Source organism: Aptenodytes forsteri, unplaced genomic scaffold, assembly GCF_000699145.1.
Source record: "Aptenodytes forsteri isolate BGI_AS27 unplaced genomic scaffold, ASM69914v1 Scaffold208, whole genome shotgun sequence".
Classification (NCBI taxonomy): domain Eukaryota; kingdom Metazoa; phylum Chordata; class Aves; order Sphenisciformes; family Spheniscidae; genus Aptenodytes; species Aptenodytes forsteri.
The window spans coordinates 4,887,919-4,908,998 of NW_008794963.1; the positions used below are offsets into that span (position 1 = coordinate 4,887,919).

Sequence of the window (21,080 nt, forward strand, 5' to 3'; positions counted from 1 at the left end):
TGCAGTTGGAGTATTTTTTTTGAGTAATCAAAAAATGTTTATGGAAAGAGAGGCTGTTTGATCATCTAATTTGCAGTTCTTAAAAGAGGAGCAAACCTTTTCATTATTCAACAGTGTCCTTCTGCTACACTGCTAAGAAGTTGTTGTCTCTTTTGGTTCTAGTTCTATCAGTTACACTCCTCCATCAGATATCCATCAGACGCCAAATCCTCCATAGCATAAATGTTGATAAACTGATTTTAGGCTTTTTCAGAGATTCTGGAAAGAGTCTGTTTTCCACGTGTCTCTTCTGAGTAGACCATGCCAGATATCACAATAGTACAATCTACTTTTTTTCCTTTTAATTAAAATTTTTTTTTGCTTAAGCAGTTCATTCAAGAAAAGTACTTACTTATTTGTGTGATATCTTCTGAGTTTCTAAGAGACAGAAGTTGAGTGTTAATCTTGGTTTTGATACTGACTCTTGGAAAAATCACATTTTTTTTCTCTATTTTTATATTGGTAACATCTTGATAGTTCTTCAGGATCTTATGTTGATTATTTAACAGAATGTATTTTCTGTATATAAATTACAATTTATATACCTATAGAAAAAAGCTGCTGCTATTGCTGTTTTTTCTCTATTGCAGAAAAATCTGCTAGAGATTGAAAAGAAACTGAAAGGTTTAAAGCCTGTATCTGAGACTCAAGGCAAAGGAAAAAGAATACTTATTCAAGATATAGAGGATTCAGAAGGTGATGAAGAAAGAGGGGAAAATACAGAAGAACGTGAAAGAAGCGGTGGAGATAAAAGTAATGCCATGTCATTTCCTATCTAATTTTAACCTGAGGAAAAAATCATTGCCTTTGATATTGCAATGTTTATTCACACAATTCATCCATATTTGCTTGCAAAGAATTTTGCCTGTTTGAAGACTACAATGACATTCACTACTTAAAGTAGATCTGAGTGTGAAATGTAGAATCCAGTTTTATTACACATCTTTGGAATTATTTCTAGAAAGGGTATAACAGAGACAGATGGAAAATGTTGCTACAAATCACCTACTTCCCTGTGTCCTGTGTAATTTTATACCTATCCTTTGATGTGGACTCAGTTGGGAATTTCTTCTGGTGATAGAGAACATTTTGTGTTTCTTAGCTCTTTCTCTCGCACAGCTCTCCTGCCTTCCCACCATCACATTTTTCTTCTGCATTTTGCCTCCCTTGATTGGATCAAAGGGTGTAAAAATGATCAAGTGGCATGTAATTTGATTTTTTTTGTTGTTGTTTTGAAAACTATCGATCTTTTTTTTGGTTTTTAATGTAAGAGATCATCTGTGTGTCTGAAAGTATGCATTAGAGAGAAACAACGTATAATTCTTGTACTATATGTATTTTACAAGCAGTTGAAGTGCAGCTCCCATTCATGGATTAGTGTGTGACTAACTGCAAGACTGCTGAGATGAAGCTACTGGCATAATCAGAATACATGACTTGTAGGAGGAAATGAGGCGGCAGGGGCTGTTGAGGCCTGCACTGGCAGGTTGCTTTTAGATTCAGCTGCATGTCTGGGCTCCAGCCTGCAAGAGAATAACATCCCTGGGTTGATTTCCACCCTTTCTCCTTTCTGTTGGTTCTTTAAGGTAATATGGCATGACAACTGTGGCTTCTGTGTTTTCTGTGGCCTATGTAGTTCTTTATCTTTAAATTATATCAGTCTGTGGGTTTTCCAACTTCATTGTGAATATTAGACTGTACCTGAGTGATTTAATAATGCATTATTTGCACACAAATTTAAGGAAAATACATTTTTCAAAATCAGTAGGTATCCACTAAGTGTCCTCAGCTAAAACCCTGGAAAGGATAGATCATGTCCCTAACCTTAAATATTAGTTAATTTGGGGTTGTTTTCCATTGGGAGCATTCAGATGACTAAGTGCCTTCTAGCTCCACAGGAAGACTCCCATTCCGTTGATGAAAGGTTAGGCTTTTAAACATAGGGAAGATTATATCACATAAACATACGTTGACACATAAGTATTTTTGAGATTTAGGAGGCAAGCATCTTCATAGATTACTCTGTGTTTTAAAGTACAACTGGAAACAAATATGAAGTCAGTTCAGTTATTGAATAAATCTGGTATGTTCTGTGAACCTAATAGCAATAAGTAGGCTAAGCATCTTATATGTTTTCTCTATAAATCTAGTCATGTAGTCATAGTCAGTCTAGTAGTCCATGTAGTCCAGTCATGTAGTCACATTTTTTCACATTCTAATTAGCAAGCCTCATGCATTCCTACTAAACTTACCATTTAGAAGAAAAGCAACAAAATATTTTGTTTTCTTTAGCTCTGAAGAGTTGATTTCTCAGCTTTGAACAAAACAGTCTAAATAAAGATTGTAGTCTCTCTTCATCTTCTATGTATCTGAAAGCAAAAGTAAATAATACCCTTTTTGTACAATAGAAACAGAAAATTGCTTACATCCTACAGACTGTAAAAACTAGTATTCAGGCACTATAAAAACTAAAAATCACGTATGTACTTGACAAAGCGCCTGATATTTTGACATGTTTATAGAACTTATAATCTCAACTGATAAATATGGCTTAAAGATAAATAAAATAAATATCTTTTAAATAGCCCCTTTTTATTCATAAAAATTTGTTGAATTGTGTGGTATTTACTTGATCTATTACAATAATTTAAAAAAATACTATAGTAAACAGTTCTGAAATTTAGTAAATATTTGTTCATAAAAAGGAAAGTGCATTTAAACAAGTAAAGTCTAAGTTACCTTTAAAATCATTATTTCTCAACCTGTTATTGCTAAAGTTGACAACACATCTCTCCTTAAAAGATGTACTTCGAACACGTACAAGAACCCTCATAACAGACAAAGCTGTGTTTTGCGAGTTGACTGTGGGGAAAGATGTTACCTAGAGAGTGTTTTCTTTGTGCATGGTTTATTTATTACCCTTTAGAGGTGAAGAGAATATTATTCTTCTGGATGAGACCTTTTTCCCAATTCAGGATATATTTTTCTTTTATTTTTGTACGTGCCTTGCTGTTTTGTGCACCTTGAGATTGCTGGTTTGGTACACTGGTTTGGTATTGAAGCATCAGAGCACCTCTTTTTCCTTTGTGTTAAATCCTTCATCTGACTTCTAGTTTTGCTGCCTATGTGGTATTAAATTTACTTGATGCCACAGCAGTTGGCTACAGAGAATTATTTTGTGGTTTTTTCCCAATCTGTTTTTTACTTGATAGTACCAAATTATGGTCTTTGTCATTGAACATGACAGCACCGTGATTTGGAACCATGCTTAGATTGAAGAGCATCTCCTTCTATCAGTCTGCTATCTTGTGACTTTCACTAGTTTTCTTTCACTAGATCATCTTTGCTTGGGAGTGTTGTTAGGAGCTGAATAGGTATGAAAACTCTCTCTGCATCCTTGATGAATTGTGTACTGTGTTCTCAACTGGTCTTGACCAGGTATCATGGTTTCTCTGAAGTAATGTGCTTTCTGCCCTTAAATAAATGGAGCTGTCATCATAATGACTGATTTACAGCTTTCCAAAACAAATAGGGGTTGATAACACTCTTTGAATTTCTCTTGTTGATTTTCTAAACATGTTCTATGAAATGGACATCTTCAAATAAAACTGGATTCTTTGTCTTTACATTTTTACTTTTTCATTCCATGTGCAGTAATGGAACATTTATTTGATGTTACAGATAATTCTTCAAGATATGTGTTAATGTTTCATGGCTTTTCACAGAGAACAGTGAGTAAGGTTTTAGATTTGCATTTTGAAGTTTCTGATTTGTTGAGAAGCAAAGTGTATTGGGTAGGAGACAATTAGAGCTCTTTCCTACTCAAGCAATCAGTTGTGCTTGCTGTTTTATTTTCGTTATTCATGGTATTGTTTTTGGCTCTCCTTTACCACTGAGGCTCTGAGATAATTGAGATGTTATCTGTTGGTTAATGCTTACTGTCTGCTCTGTATCCTCGCTCACTTGATCTTTATGCCATATATGATTTTACACCTATCGAAATCTTAATTTGTAGTAATCTCTGTGATCAGAATTTTACTGTAATAGGAAGTTTCTTTGCCATTGTAGCCTTGAATAATTGACTGTGTCTGTTCTCCTTATGGTTAGAAGCCTTATTGATCTGAGGTCTTGTACGAGGACGTTTGGCCACCTTGTTTATCCAATGTAATAGTTATTCTGTATTCCTTGATCCTCTTTCCAGTGTGCTTGTTCATTTGATATTTTTGATTTTTTTGAATTGTAAACTCTGAAGAAGGAGCTCTCATTTATAATTAATTTGTACAGTGTCTAGCACAATGGGGCCCATCCTACTGTGGCTTTTAGACTTTATTGCACGCTAGCAATATGAAAATCTAGATCATGTTAAAAGAAACAGCATTGAAAATTAACTCCAGAATTGCATTTATAAGGCATATCCTGAAGTTAAGAAAAACCCTCAATTACAGTGTCAGTATAAATGTTGACCAGTAAATCTTTTTTCATTCTTTATGAACAAAGACTGCTCCCAAGCAGTCAGAGATCAGAGTTGTGTGAGAAGTCTGTTCGTTATATGTTCTGGCTGAGAACAATCCAGGTACAATCTCAGTCAGCTGAACCAAGAACACGTAATACAAAACAGATATTTGCTGACCGTGTGTGGCACAAAAGCAAAGAATTATTTAAAATTATTAAAAATTAATCTGTGGAGATTGGGACCATTCCAGTTGCCTTCATATGTAGCTAGTCCAGAGTGGATAAAAGAGTTGAAAATGTTTCCTGGCTTCATAACAGGTGAATTCATTGTGAACGGAACGTAGATATGTTGCTTTTCATTCTGCTGAATGACATTTTTGTGCCATGCTTCTGGAGAATAAATACTTTGTGTAGCTAGAAATTAATTTTAAATGAAAGATTATGTCATCCATTAAAAAAAAATACTTCAACTATTCCTTTTGGAGTATTCAATAGCTTTTGTTTTATGACAGTCCTTCCATTTTAAGTTTGTTATTTTAGTACTAACATGAATTAAAATTCTTTCTAGTTTGTATTTGTTGTCATTCTGGTCAAAATCCTATCCATACTTTTCAGTACCTTTCTTTTAACTTTTCTTTGGAATTTATAATGTATCTAGACCTCTTTTTTTGTTTTTTTTAAAGTTCATAAGCACTGATTTTTTTTTTGTTTTGTTTTTTTTAAGGCAAAGCCTTAAAAAAATACTGCTTTCATGAATACATTTCTCTGTAGAGACCAATACAGGAATATTGTTTATGTTACACTGAAACTGAAAGACAGTGACAATTAGCTTTGAGAAATATATCTGTACAACTTTGTGCATGGTGTTTACTCAGTCCAGAAATATTTAGGCAATTAACACAACCTGACAGCTAAACAAGTTAATTATGAGTATTCTTATTTTCAGGGGGACTCCAAATGCTATAAATGTTTCCTGTTTAATCCAGGATTGGTTCTGCGCACTTCATCTTCAGGAAATTTTCTCCTGTATTCAGGAAATGACGTTTGCATTAATGACATTCACATCACACAGTCTTTTACCTTCATCCTCCCTACGAAATAGACTTTAAACCTTTTTGGCATATTTGGCACTGCAAAATTTGATGGATGGATGGATAGAAGTCTCAAATATAAATAATTTAAGTTTTATAAAAATGTCTGTGTGGGTAGAATAGATTTATCTGCTCGTTTTTCCCACTGTGGAGTATGAACTTATTATTAAACGCGGCATTTCAAAACAGAGATCACAGCTAGGAAGGATGCAGTTGGAGCTTTTGTCTATTAGCCTCTAGAGAATCTGTTGTTTTTAAAAATCTTATGCTTTCCCATCCTGTTCAGTTTGATTTCAGTAACATTTTGTGCATTAAAAAAAATCATTTCTGTAATTTAGAACAACCTGGAGTTCATGCATACTCAGTCAACTTCAGAAGTTTAGTCTGAGTCAATTGGAAGTCTCTTTCCAATATATGAAGTCATGAAAAAATTCTCTTGGACAGATGAGCACATCAAGTTAAGGGAAGGTGAAAACCCAGTGTCTTAATTAATAGTACCAAAACACAGAGTTGCCTTTGCGTGACTGGTAGTATCAAGAGTCAGGCTTTCTGCTGAAATCTGTAATTGAATACTGTGGTGGTAGTCTGTTAGGAACTCAGGTGAATAAGGAATTTATATATGTTAATATCCGATACCCTTATTGTATGATTTTTCCTAATTAAATTAGTAATAAATAGTAGTGAAAATTGAATGATCAGAACTCTCTATAAAAGAATCTTTGACATTATGTTTAAATGAAACCTTTTCGAGAATTATTTATAAGCTTTTATCCTTCCTATGTTGTATTTGAGGAGAGGTTTGAAGGGTGCAACATTACTGGTTTGTTAGATGTGTGTTCTAATTTTAACATGCAAGCATTTTGCTTTGGTCATGAAAAATCAAAGTATATCAGTATTGTAATAGCCGGTATTTTAAAGAGTTAATTTCAAGGTGAACTCTGTACCATTCTGGCACTACAGAACAGGGGTTTGCAACGTGCCCAGCGAGGAGAAATGAGATTTCATAGTAATACCTTCTCAGTAATAATTGCAAGTTACTTGTAAGCAGGATTTTTTCTGTGTTCTTGGAAGTGTTTTCTGAGGCAAATAAATCTTGGTAACATTAGGATGCCTGAAGGATTTGGTACCGTGTTCTTTGGCTGTACCCCCCTCTTTTGCCAGGACGATAGTTCCTTCTGATGATGCAAGCTCTAACTCAGCTCATTAACTTCCTTGCAGAAATTGGCGTGCCAGTAACAGGCGAGGCGGCTACTGAGGAGGCTGAAATGGGGAACGCGCAGAGAAAGTTTCATAGCAAAGGCGGTGCCAGTAAGGCGGAGGACAGAGAGACACAGAAGCAGAAGGAATCCACTGAGAGCGGATTAAAAAAAGGCACATCAGAGAAAAAAACAGAAAAGCATTCGTCAGACCAGGAAGGTGAAGTTAATGGATATTTACACAGTGATCAAAAGAGTGAAAGCCCTGAAGCTGAGATCTCCAGATCGCATGGAACAGGGTTTCAGTCGGCTGGTGGTGGCAGTTCTACTTCACTTCCTCCTACTGCAGCAAAACTAAAAAGTGAAGGAAACGAGTTATTTAAGAGTGGACAGTTTGGAGAAGCTGTGCTGAAATACTCGGAAGCAATTGAATATGTCATCGGTCTAGGTGAGTGTGATACCTTATACTTAAATCTAGGATTATTGTTTAGATTATTTAAAGGAACTACAAATGAACTAACCTAGCCTATCCCTGTTTTTTTGGCAGGAGTTACTGTGCAGTAAATTCTTTGTCATTGTCAGTAGAGAATAATTCACGTGATACAAAATATGGGAAGATGAGCGAAATAATCTTTTAACTTCCTGGGGGCAGAGCTGTTTGCTTTTATTTATGTGTTTGAATACTTACATATTCTAGGTGACATGATGAAGGAAAGCTCCTTACAGCTTTGCGTTGTCAGCAAACTGCATCACTGCAGTGCACTTTACAGTATGCAAGTCTTTAATTCTTAAATGTCATTTTAGTAATGATCTTTGATTTTAATTGTAACTTCTTTCAGGAGAACAAAGTCCAGATGATTTAAGTATCTTGTACTCAAACAGAGCAGCATGTTACCTCAAAGAAGGCAACTGCAGTGACTGCATTCAGGATTGTAACAGGTAAATTGCAACCTCCCATGCAGAGCAACAACATTCCTGATGATGATTAAACATTTTAACTGATAGATTGTTACTGCAATTTGACTTAGAACAATCTTTAATAAAGCCTGGTTCCCTGTCTAAATGACAGATACCTTTGTCAGTTATGTAAACAATCACATGGAACCTAGAGAACGAGTAACTTTTAGCTTACTATCTTACTGTGGGAGGGCAGTTACACAGAAATGCATAGCAGGGTTAAAATTTTTAATATAAAAGCAGGCTTACTTCAGTGATGCTCTGTAGTAACTTATATGTAAAAGCTTTGTTAAGCCAGGTGCTTATCACAGTGTTGGAAATTGCTTTCAAGCATATGTATGGTGTATATGTGCGTGTTCTCTGTGTTTTGGTTTGTTGTTTTGTTTTTTGAAATATATACTTGGTATAATTATAAATAGTAATTACAGCTGTTCAGGAATTGAGCTGAACTCCTTTCTGCTTATTGTGGCTTTTAAGGATACAGGAGTTAGAGAGGATCAGACACCTTCAATAACTTCCGAACACTGCCTTCCACTAAATTCTTACTGCATTTCTAGATGTCTTTTTTTATATTTTCATAGATAGCATTAGTAAGACTGAGGCTTAAGGTGCAAAAAAGGATCCCAAGACAGTTAGAAATCATATTAATTAATCAGTTGGGTTTTTTACAGCACAACCCAACTATTAAAAAAAACCCCCAAAACTAAAAATAAATATGCACGTAACTTTGTATTAACTAAATATTTGACTTACTGTATATATTCTACCTGACAGAAAAGTTTTCTGAAAATGTAATCTGAAAAAATTGACTTGTTAACAATATTTTGTTAAAACAGATGCAGGACCATAGACAGCTGGCTGATAAAACAGGATGGCATACTTAACAGCCATCACATTTTCCTATTCAGGAGGTCTGAGATATGTAAGACTTCAACTGAAATCAGCAATACAAAGGTTTTGGGTTTTGTATTCTTACCAATCGGAAGCTTATTTTCTTACTACTTAATGATAGTGTCCTTAATGTCGTGCGTATTTTCTGGGTACACAAGGACCCATGATGCTTAGTGAACACAAGAGAGGTAGAAATAATTTAGAGACTGGGAAGCAGAATTGCAAAACTGCAAGCACACATGAATTAGGCAACGTCAATTAAATCTTCTCTAGGCAACACAACATAAAGGATGATCTACGAATAAGTTACTTGATTTCAAAGTAAAATATGGTATAGTGCTTGTATTCATTATATAAAAATAAGTATTGAACATTTATCTTTTATTAAGTTTTAGCTATTTAGGACTTAGAAGTGTATCAAAAACCCTCTGTTGGATCTCTCTTTGTCTCAAGACTCTGATTTGGAGTGCCTTTGATTCTTGTTACAGAGAGTGAAATAGGACTCCTCTGCACTAATGTTATTTTACTTAGTACTATGGTGTGGTTTGATCCCTGGCTGTATTATCTTTGCATTCTACCCTGGAAATGTAGTTTTCCATTCCCACTGATGCTATTCTTCAAGCACTGTTGTCTTCCCCTGAATTTATTTATGGTTGCTTTTTTCTTCATTCTTGATGTTAGGAACCTGAAGTTGCATTAATAATTTTCTTCGAAGTTACAGAACGTCAAGCATTTTTGCAGAGGTTTTGTAGGGGCTATGATGTGTGCTATTGTATTTTTCAAATGCATTCGGCAACATGAAGAGAAATGGAATGTTGGAAATATTTATGAAATGGAAATTGGAAATGTTTATTCTAGAAATAATTGTTTCTCTAGCTTTAGGAGGAGTAATGGTGCAAAGCCAAGTTACAGCAAAGAAAGCCAACAGCCTCCTGGGCTTATAAACAGGAGCACAACCAGTGGATTGAGGGAAGTGATTATCCCTTTGCACTCAGCACTTGTTAGACAACATCTATGATAACTGTGTCGGTTTTTGGCTTCCCCAGTACAAGAAAGATAGCGATCAACTGGAGTGAGTTCAGTGAAGTGTCACTGAGGTAGTTATGAACTCTGGAGCACTTGCCTGGAGAGGAGAGGCCATGGGAGCTGGGTTTATTCAGCTTAGAGAAGAATGGCTTCCAGGGGTCCTAACAGCAGCCTGCCAGTACTTATGAGGAGACTATCCAGAGGATGGATCCTGGCTCTTACTGGCAGTGCATTGTGGGAGGATAAAAGACAACAGCAAATTGAACCACACAAGGTTCGGACCGTGTATTAGGAGAAACCTTTTCCCCATGAACAGTGGGGGGCATTGCAACAAGTTGCCCAGAGATGTTGTGCAGAGATTCCCTTGGAGGTTTTCAAAGCCCAGCTGGATAAAGCCCTGAGCAACCTTGTCTGATCTCAGAGCTGACCCTACCTGTAGCAGAAGGTTGACTAGGGACCTCTCAGCCTGAACTACTTTATGATTCCATGAAATCTAGTTGGCTAGACTTACCTTAATGTCAGTATTTCAAAGTTTATATCTTTTTCTCTTTAGCAAGAATCATTGATTTATAAAAGGTAGTCTTTAATAAATAAAGCCTTTGTGGACTGCTGCTTCATATTGCTGGAAAAGCGCATGGTGTTTGGAAGGAGTTCTGTTTGCACAGTGTCAGGGCTTGAGCTCAGTGTTGACCAGGCACACAATCAGAAGAGTAAACAGACAAAATACAGGCAAAAACCTAAAAGCCAAAAAAAGACAGATGTATATTCATGTCTTACTAAATGTATTTTTTACGTGCATACTTCCATGTAAAGAAGAACAACTGAAAATCATGTAGGCAAAAGCACCATATACTTGAAATCCCCATAGATCTAGACATGACTTAAGAAAAACAGCTTTTGCTTTTGAACAGCTGCCATTACATTAGTCTTTTCTTGGTGATGAAAGTATTTTCCAGATGGAAGATAGGGATTTGAGTAGAGTAAGTTGTAGTAAAAGCACCAACAATTTCATAACTGCATGTCATTTAGGGTATTAATAAAAAACACTTAGTCCCATTTTCCTTGGTTATGTTACTGTAAGGCCCATCTGAAATCACAAAGTTGTTACGTATCGTTGTATATATAATAAAATAGTTTTATTAATATTATTTCAGTTACTCTGTTTCAACCCTGCATTTTTCCTTTGTCTTCTCCAGAGCTCTGGAGCTTCAGCCATTTTCCCTTAAGCCACTTCTACGACGAGCAATGGCAAATGAGTCTATGGAGCGGTATCGACAGGCATACATTGATTATAAAACAGTCCTACAAATAGACAGCAGCATCCAAGCAGCGAATGATAGTGCTAATAGGTAACTGCACTTAGAAATTTTCTACTCATATCAGCCCAAATAGAAAAACAGAATTCAATTTTGTTTGTTTTACATGCTTCCTCTGTTCTGTATCCCTCAGAGGCAGGGTCATCAGAATGAGTGCGTTACAACTAGAGGACTGGCTGTTTCATTTAGTTGTTTTCCCATAGCTTCACAGTTTTCCTCTGCCAGCAGTAGGTCACTTTCTGTTTTAGAAATGTAATATTTGCAGTAGGTCACTTTCTGTTTTAGAAATGTAATATTTTAAAGGCTTTTTTTACTGGTGCTTCAACTGGTTTTCTTTCTGAACTTGTATATGATACCATGTAAAATAATACTTTAAGGTCCGTACCTTTTCTCTGACGTTTCTGTTTCCTTTTCATGTTAGCACTCTTCCTGTGGCAGTTGGAGATTTATGTTAAGTGTGAATCCTTCAGTATGCTGCAGTTGTGTAAACAGTGAAGTAGCTTGATACAGTGGTTGTCTACAAAGCTTAGAGGTGTAAAAAAAAAAAAAAAAACCCACCTGAATATTATTTTTAACTTGTGTTAATACTTCCAACATTAATTTTTGCTGCCAAGAGAGACATCTCAATTTCTATAATTATATTTTAATAGTGTAAAATTAGTGTATACACACTATTGTAACTGTGTTCTCATTAACATATAGTTAAGTACTTAAGTGCATGAATGATAGGATTTTCCATTCCCTTTTCTTTCCTCTTTTCTATTAATGGGCAAAAAAAGTATTTATGAAAGCAGAGCAGCCATTAATCATTGAGCAGGAACCCACACGCATGCAACTTTTAACAATAGAATCTAGTACCTTTTTATTCTTTTTAAGGCAAGGCCATGAGCACTTACATTATTACTTCATTAAAAAGTCCGTAATATCTTTAAATTCTGCTTACTTGACCAGAGGTGGCCAAAGGAGATCATGACACTTTACCATGTCCTCTTAGAAGTCTTATTTTTGATAACACAACAAATTTTTACTGATCTCCTGTATCTACGCTGATAATAGAGTACTTGGATTGGTGAGATAACTGCTCATCCTGGTATCTGTGTGATTATTATACTTTTTTTTTAATCTTCTTGGCTTATTTTATCTGCAGGTACTCTTTTCATATTTCTCCTTGACTTGTAACTTGCTTAGAAATAAGCTTATTTCCTTTTTTTCCCCTTAACACTCTTCCTTTTCTCCTCTCTAGGCCTTCCTTATGTTTTTAGCTTCACTGCTCATTGCTCTTTCCTCCCTGGCAACCCATCACCTTATTTCAGCTGCTTCTTCCTTCTTCTCTTCTGCTGGTAATTCATTTTTGCTTGCAAATTCTTAGTTTCTAAAGCATAGACCTCCTGCGTAATCGAACTTTTACTATAATTTAATTTTTAATATTTTATCATTTATGAATTAAATTGAAATTGTTTATCAAAGTATTATTTTTCATTTCTAAAGTAACAGACCTTTTTAAAATGAATTCTAACAAAAAAATGATTGTTACTCTACTGCTTTTTAACTTAAGGGGACAACCCCAAAATGTAATTTAAATTTTTTTTATATTAGGAATATCAGGTCTTAACAACCTGCTTTTATTGGCGATGTCTTTGGTTTTAAGTTCCTGCGGGAAATTGGATGGTGATACTGTAGGAAGCTGACAGGAAAAACTCATCATCCTACTTTTGTCTCGGGGTGGGTTTGATAAATCATGTTAAGGCTTGTCTTTCTGTACTTACCTAAACAAGCAGGTTTTCCAAAAATCTTAGAATTGAACGAGTGTTCAGTCTCATGTGTCTCATGTTTCTAATAATTCTCACGTAAAAGACAAGTAGAATTTTTAATACAAAGCCTTTACCTGATAATATAAAGCCTTTACCTGATCATTTTGCAATCAAAAGGAAATAATTAAGAATGTAAGTATGTATTTTTATGAAAAGTCAACTGAAAACAAGTATAAACAGTTATTTGAGTATTTATCATGTTGGTTAGATGATGTTGAATTGTGTCTTTTATTGGTTATCCTAAGGTGATATTTAGATAAATTAGAAGGACTGTTTCTTTTAATGGTGTGTGCCAAGTCACAGGAAAATGCATTTCAAGCACGCTTTTAATTAGTGGCATTTACCTAGCTTTGTGAACATCCATGAATTTCCTACTTTGTATATTTTGATTTCCTGTTGAGTGTTTTATTATTTGCTTTTCGCTGTTAGAAATACAGAAGCTCTAATGTGGGGCAATATGTTTATGTATTTCCATTTACTGAATTTGAAGTTTCATTCCAGTTGTCTCAAGTTCTTTAATGTCATTTAGCAAATTGCATTAGATAGCTTGGGAGCTTTTATTACAAAGTCCCATATGAGTATTGTGCTGTACAAATAAATTTGTGGTAAACTCCAAAACTGCAAGATTGTTGGGTCGAGTTAGGGTGTCGATGGTGGGGAACGAGTGTATTTGTGGGGAACGAGTGTATTTGTCCCGGCTTTTTCATGAGATACCTGTGCTTTTTAAACTAACTATGGCACACAGGTATGCATTTTTGCAAAAGACTATTCTTAGATTATTATATTACAAGAAATCAATCGATCGTCAGACTGCAGGATTCTTTCTGTTGATTTTGATGTATTAGACCAGTTTTTTTGTGCGACTTAAGCCCGTTATGATAAATGGAGAAAAATTAAACAGGAAGTCAATGGGACAGTGGTTTACTGTAGAATTATTCTGTTACTTTCTATGGGAAATACCTAAATGTAATGAATTGACTTTTTCATATGAAGTGTACAGTTTTGTTCTCTAGTAAAATAACGTAAGTACATCTTAGGGCTGATTAATTTATGATGGTGTGCCACATTTTTCTTAACAATTGAATTCAGACCATCATTAAAAAAACTAAAGTTTTAGTAAAATTAGAGCAAAACAGAACTTGGACAAGCTGCTTTGTTGGTATGTCCTATAAAATAGTGCTTAGTAATGATACAGGTAGAGTGTATGCCCCCTGGAAGGGCATATGCAGCTAACACACAGAAAAATACTCTTCTTGTTCACTTAGAAAACAAATAAAGCGACTAGATAATACTACGAAATGTGATATTCTGTGTATGACGAAAGTTACTTTCAATTAAAAAATATAAGAAATAGTATGGTTCATGCAGCATTATGTAATACATAAAAATCACACATTATATAGCTCTACAAACAGCCTTTTTAGTCTATATCGTTCTTTAAAATATTTTCGTAATTCCTGTTTCACAATAAAGAAGATGAGGACAGGTGCTGCTTCTTGTGTTGGTTTTTCTATCAGACCCTAATGGGAAAAGAATTCGGTCCTGAGTGCTCTGATTCTGTTGCCATAGTATTATACTGAGGCTTTTTTTTTTTTTGTTCTATAGCAGTTGTTCAGATATTTAAAAAGAACAAAACTAAGCAAGAAAACTTGATTGGGTAATTTATACTCATTCTATTTCATTCTTCATGTCACATTCGAGGTTCTTAATTCTTTTTTAATGTGTATTCATGTAGTATGTTTTTTACACCTGTGTTAGATGGAAATGCACCTAATATACACATTTCAGGTTTATTGGCTATAGTCTCAATGTGACTTGCTTTACTACTCAATTCAGAATTTTCCCTTGTTAAAGTAGTTATTAGACTTATCACCAGCTGAACTTGACTCCTAAGCTAATTTTGAGATTAGAAGTTTATCTCGCTATTATTCTCGTTCTCATCATGGGTTAATATTTGTTTATTTAAAAAAAAACACTACAAAAATTGTAATGGAACCATGAAGTCTTGTATGGCTTTACTCATTATGTTTACTTAGGTCTTTCTCCAGAATGTATCACAGCAATGGGAAACTCCCACTTGAATGGATTTTGGATTGAACCTCTCATGTACGGAAATAGTTGACCTACATATATGTGTGTGTGTGTTGGTTTAAGAAAGACTAAACAGTTTTTATGTATTTTCTTTGCATTTTTAAATGGGGATAAAGAATGAATGATTGACGAATTTCTGACTGTTCTATAAAATGCAACTTAATACCTACTTTGTGATTTGCATTGGTTATTTAGAGAATTGTTGTGTAAGAGGTTTCATTTGACATTAGCAAATTTAGGTACCACGCTTTGTCTGAGGATATTGTAATCTACACTTGTTACAAATAACACCTATGAACATCTGAGAAAAGTAAACAAAATAAATACATCAATTTTTTTCCTATTTCTTTATTGCATGTGGTAGGCAGCATTTAGAGCTTGCGTTTAGTTGCAAAATCAGTCATTTGCTTAAATGTCTAAGTCAGCTTTAGGAAGTCAGCTTCTTGCCTTCTAAATGCTAGCATAAATACTCTAAAAAGGGGAAAAAGTCTAAATCTTAAATGAGTGCAATATTGTTGACTGTTGTAACAATCTTGTTTTAAATTAGCCTTAAGGATAATTGTTCAGTTGTTTTTTGAAAAGTTGGAACATTTCATTATTTAATTTGGATGTAAGTTATTAAAGCGTGAGTTAAATATATGAAAAGTCATGTTGGTGGGGCTTTTCTCTTTCAGAATAACAAAGACTTTAATAGATCAGGATGGTCCCAGTTGGAGGGAGAAACTGGCACCAATTCCAGTTGTCCCAGTTGCTGCTCAGCTACACAGGTGGGATGGAGGAAACTTTACTTCAGAGAATAAGTCAAGAAGTACTACAGATATCAACAGAGAAGAACAGTTGCAGATGAATCGTATGTATAGCTAATGCAAATATATATATACAAAAACCAAAATAATTTTAATTGAAAAATGGAATACACTTTAATAGTGTCAAAGAAACGGCTTTAGAAAATATTTATCAGAGATCTTTGTGAAAAGCCAAGTTAGATGATGGTCATTTACATGATTGGGTTTAATGTGTTTTTAATGAGCCACAGTTATAATTTTTTTTTTCAGCCAAATTACGTAGTTTGCAGCATGTAATTTCTGAAGTTATATAAAATAAAAGAAAATATAGCAGAAGTTCTCATCAGCAGTATATTGAGTCCCATCACAAGTATCTGTGGTTTCCCTGACATCATACTATAGTTATAACACAGTTTTCCCCCCAAAAAACACCACCCAAACAAACACCCAACCTCAGTAACATCATCAGCTGCATAATCTGTAGCTGTCATTTAATTGTTCATGAAAGCATTACGCAGCTCTTCAGAAGAGGAAGGGTAGGTAGCCTTCTAGGTGGCCAGTAGTTAGTGAAATGGGCTATAGAAGAACACTTCTCATTTTTTTAATTTTTTTTTTTTTTTTTAATGATGGATTCTAACTTTGACAGCAGCCATTTAGTAGTCACCTTTCAAAGATGTTAGTTCTGGACTTGTTTACACATAAGCACTGAGTGCTTAACTGCTTTAGGACGCTTTCTTCCTCCTGACTTTTTTCCCTTCATTGCATTTTCTATTTTTCTCCTCCAGTAAATCAGATGAAGGAACCTTTCTGATTCAGTTTTTATTGACATTAAACATTCTTCTTGCAAAGACCGTAACTGTATCATTTTTTACTCTTACTTGACTATTAATTTGTTCCCCTTTGAGTTTATTTCAGTATAAAGAAAAGTAGTGCTGAAGATAATCTCCCCTTAATTAACATAGAGGAGGCTGCAATGCATAACTGGGTTGCTGGCCAAATACGTAGCAGTGATAGGGTTATCTGTTCATAATGCATTACTGCAATAATGCATGTCCTCAAATAATCTGCGCTTTTGGGCACTACAGATTTAATGACTTCAAAATGATCTTTCAGATAGCATTGAATTTATTTGTACCTGATGTAAAACAACAGACAACTTGCAAATACGTGCGTTTCTGAGAATTGGATGTTTTTCTCGAGAATAAGACACAGTTCTAGAAACTTGTAATAGCATGGTTTATATATGATTTGAATAGTAGTGCATACTAAACTTCAGTAATGCTACAGAAAATTGTTTTTCATTTAAGAAACATGAGGCATGTTGATGTATAATTTAAGCTCAATTAAATTGATAAAACCTTTACTTTCTAAAATGTCCAGTGACAAGTATTTTCATTACAGTTATCAGTACATGTCATTACTGATTCATCACTCTTAAGGATTGGGCAGAAATTGGTTTTAACTTTTGGGTTTTTTAAATGAAGTAGCAAACTGGTATCTTGCACGATTATTGCTATTGAAACATAAATGCTTAGCTTGAAAAGTGCTTTTTGTTATACTGATTGTACTCCAGACTTCTTCTGTTATGAAAGAATACAACTTGTTGGATTTTTATTTCAATTTAAGTAGTAAATTTGGATCTATATAACCTTGTGTAACTTTGTTAAGAGAGAGAATTTGAAGATCATCGTAGTGAAAAGTACACAGCCAAGCAGCTCCTGAGAACACTAGTGATCATGTTTAGCCTGTTATGAAAGTTAACGAAACTGGTCATCACTGTCTTCGTGAAGTGTGCTCTGCGGCATTTTGATGCAAAACACGTCTTGATCTATTTCAAATAGAGTGGGCTTTGGTTAGGCTTTGTTTTTAGAAATATTAAATGAAGGCTGTGTAACCATTTTCTTCACTGAAGGCTGACTCTAAGGTTGTGGTTGCCTTCTCGGGCCTATACTAAATCAGTGGGACCTGACAGTGATGGCTGGTGCTGGAAGCGTGCCGGCAATAATGTTCAGTCAGTAGTTAAACTTTACTGTTGGCTGACACTTTTGCAACAATTGTCTGTTGTTTTTTGTGTCCTAAAACTTGAGTTGTAATTTAGTTGTGTTTCTTGCATAAGTCTGTTCTGGTTTCAGGTCGTTACTTATTTTTTTTCCCCCAAGTCCATGTGTAGTTTTCTGGCATAGGAGACTGCCATGTTTTTATAAAAGAACTTGCTGAGTTAAATTATTGGTTAAAATTATCTGGTTATATACAGTGTTTAAAACCTGACGCTTGACAAGGGGCTCATATTCTTTAGCAAGGTACAAAAAGTAGATATTTCCATTATGATTGGCTTAGAGCTATGTTACTAATTATCGTTTGCTCACAACAGAGCCATGAAACTGCAGTCAGGATTTCCAGTGCAAACATAGCTAAAAATTGTAGTCTAACCTGGAAGCATATGCAGCAAATGATGTGGAGTTTAGAAGGATAGACAATTATGGAAAAACACAATATTAATTATTAATTTTAAAAAGTATAGTTAGGTGTTTTCAGGTTCCTTGAAGCATCTTTTATAAATAATTATTAACAGAATATTACTGATGTATCACTACTGATGTGATGATTTGTTTGTCATTGTCAGTTTAGCATAGTAATTGTGATAGGTAGTTGCTTGCAGAAAGAATATTAGATGAAATTATGGCTACCTTGGTGTGACGGTGGAGATCTAGAAGGCCATTAATCCTGCTGATTAGATCTCCACTATTGTAAATAAAACTGGTATCTCAGTGGAGATATATAGTCCCTCTCTAACACACAGAAGGGGTAGACAGAAGGAGATGAACGTGTAGAGCTGTCTGTTGCATTCCTGTTATTTTCATCAAAATAGTTACCCTGGTGCATGGGGAAGTATGTGTTGTGCCAAATGTGTGTATGTGGTAGTTTTTGCCTTTCTTAGAGCAGCGGGGAGATCTGGGACAGAAATGGCAATGTGCAGACTGATAAAGATACTCCAGATGCCAGACATTTATTCTTAGTCTGGGTAGATAATTCAGCCACCGTTAATGAACTGACGTTCTTATGTAACACTGTGATCCTTTTGTAATGCAGGTGAGAAAGCTGAGGAGAAGTTCAAGACATTAAAAAATGAAGGGAATGATTTTGTAAAAAAGGGTAAATATGAAGAAGCTGTGAATAAATACAGCGAATGCATTAAATTAAATACCAAGGAATGTACAATCTACACTAACAGGTAAAGATCCAAAATCTAACCTCACTTTGTGGGATAACAATAGTTGTATTTTCTCACTGGAAATAGAGATTTTTCATCACTTCAGTTACTGTTGTAAAAAAAGGATTTTTTTTTTTCCCACTTGATGAGTGTTTTTAATAGCAAATCTGATTTTTTGTTAAATTGCATTACTTTCCAAGGGGAGCAAGTATTAATGTCACTGATATATATATTAAAATCTTTATTTCAATAGAGTAAGCAATAGTAAAAGTTATAATTAGCATAGCATTTTGCAGCATTTTTTGAGAATACTGGTATGATTTTAGTTAAAAACTAACGTGCAATAGCAGTATCTCAAATATGAAGAGCAATAATTCAGAGAAAACTTACATTTTGAGAAAAGTAGGAGCATGGTCATACAACAGCATTATTTTAAAGGTTGGCCTAATTCTGCAGCATAATTCTTTATGCTGTAATCTTATCGGCTTTCACAAACTAAGAAGGATTTGATTAGGCCAGTACTTGAATAGGAGCCTTCCAAGTAATAATTAGGTGCAGAAAGCAGTATTGCTTATTTAATCTAGAGCACTTTTTTTCCCAGAATGGCTGTATAAAATCCATACTATATCCACTACTATACTATTATATTATACTAACATAGGCTCTGCTTTTAAAATACTTACATATCTGCCTAACTTCAGGCATTAGTCATACTTTAATTTTGACTTTTATTGCAGGAATTGGCCCTCTCTAAATCCATCCAGTGATGTTATTAATACTTACCGGTTTTGATGTACTTTAAAAAATACCACATTGAGACTGAAGTGTGTGAAGTATTGTAATTAACATAAGTCAGATACTGTGGCACTACAGCACTGTAGAATTTACTTATATTGCAGTGTATTCTGTTTTTCTGTGTTAGAGCTCTCTGTTACTTGAAACTGTATAAATATGAAGAGGCTAAGCAGGATTGTGATCATGTTCTTCAGAAATAAGATTCTAATATTAAAGCTTTTTATAGAAGAGCACTAGCATACAAAGGATTACAGGTGAGGAAAAAGACCGTGGCAGGTATTCTTAAGCACTTCTAAACTTGCTTATCCTCTTCAAAGGCAATCAGGTAGCTGGAGTCGATGGGTGAATACAAACAAAGTATGCAGTGCTGACGATTTATTACTTTGTAGAGCATTAGGTATGCATAAATATTATATAAATATTTTTGCAATATAAAAACCTGCATGTTGACTTGTAATAATTTGAGAAAATACAAGAATATTGGAATAAATGAGGTTTGACTGGAGATTGGTTAAGCAAGTTTCAACTCTGTTCTAATATTCTTCTGGGTATCCCAGTCTGTTTTTTCTGTCAAGATGTTTACTATATCTTTGCTAATGACAAATGGTTTCTCTCCAAAACTGTCTTCATCTGTCCAAACTAAAATCTCAAGCTGTCTTTTGGCATCTGCTCATATTTGAGTGCTTGTCATATTAAACCAGGGTTTTAATTATCTTTGTTCTACTCTCTTCCTTCTCCAAACGTGTTAGGAACCTTTGTCAGTAATCTACTTCCTCACTCTGTGGACAGTGTCGGGGCTCAACCTTTTCCATCTACACAGTGGTGGTGGTGTCTGTACTGTGCTCATCTTACAGTTTTTTTGAGTATCCTTTTACCTTATCTTCATAAATGCAGATTTATATTGCTCATATTAATCCTGAATGTGACTGCAAATCTCGTGTTCCATCACTTGAACTATGTCGTTCCTTTTGTCCATCCCTCTGGTTCCCCTTCTTCAGTGATGTTAATTAGCCTCTACACTTTGTAATTCTTTCATAGCAATCCTTACCCTACCTGTCAGCTCTTACCTGGTATTGAATGATCAGCTTCTCACTTCTGTTGGCTCATGATGGCAGCTATCATCATCTACCTTGTCTTAAATTTTACAAGTGTCTTTAAAGAAGCATCCTAAGTGCTTTCTCCCATGTTGCTCTTTATAACTGGAGGTGATCACTCCAAGTGTCCACCAAGTTCCAGCAGTGTCTGTCAAATGAATACTTACCTCAGACCTCCATTATGTTTGATGCCTTAACAAAAAATTACCTGATTGTCTCTCAGCTTACAGATCACCTGAGGACAACCTGTTTGTGCATAGCAGTATAGTAGCCTGTTCTCACTCTGTGTTAGAATTCCAAATGCAAGTCTTAGGAACCATGGGAT

General features: G+C 34.9%; 1 protein-coding gene across 1 annotated transcript in view; it reads left to right on the top strand.

Moving 5' to 3' along the window:
• Positions 1–21,080, top strand: part of SPAG1 (sperm associated antigen 1) — a 44,993-nt gene that overhangs the window by 17,926 nt on the left and 5,987 nt on the right. The window contains 7 exon segments of the mRNA XM_019471064.1: positions 630–792; positions 6,801–7,226; positions 7,618–7,717; positions 10,849–11,001; positions 15,545–15,720; positions 18,746–18,887; positions 19,789–19,915. Coding sequence (XP_019326609.1) covers positions 630–792; positions 6,801–7,226; positions 7,618–7,717; positions 10,849–11,001; positions 15,545–15,720; positions 18,746–18,887; positions 19,789–19,915 — 1,287 coding nt within the window.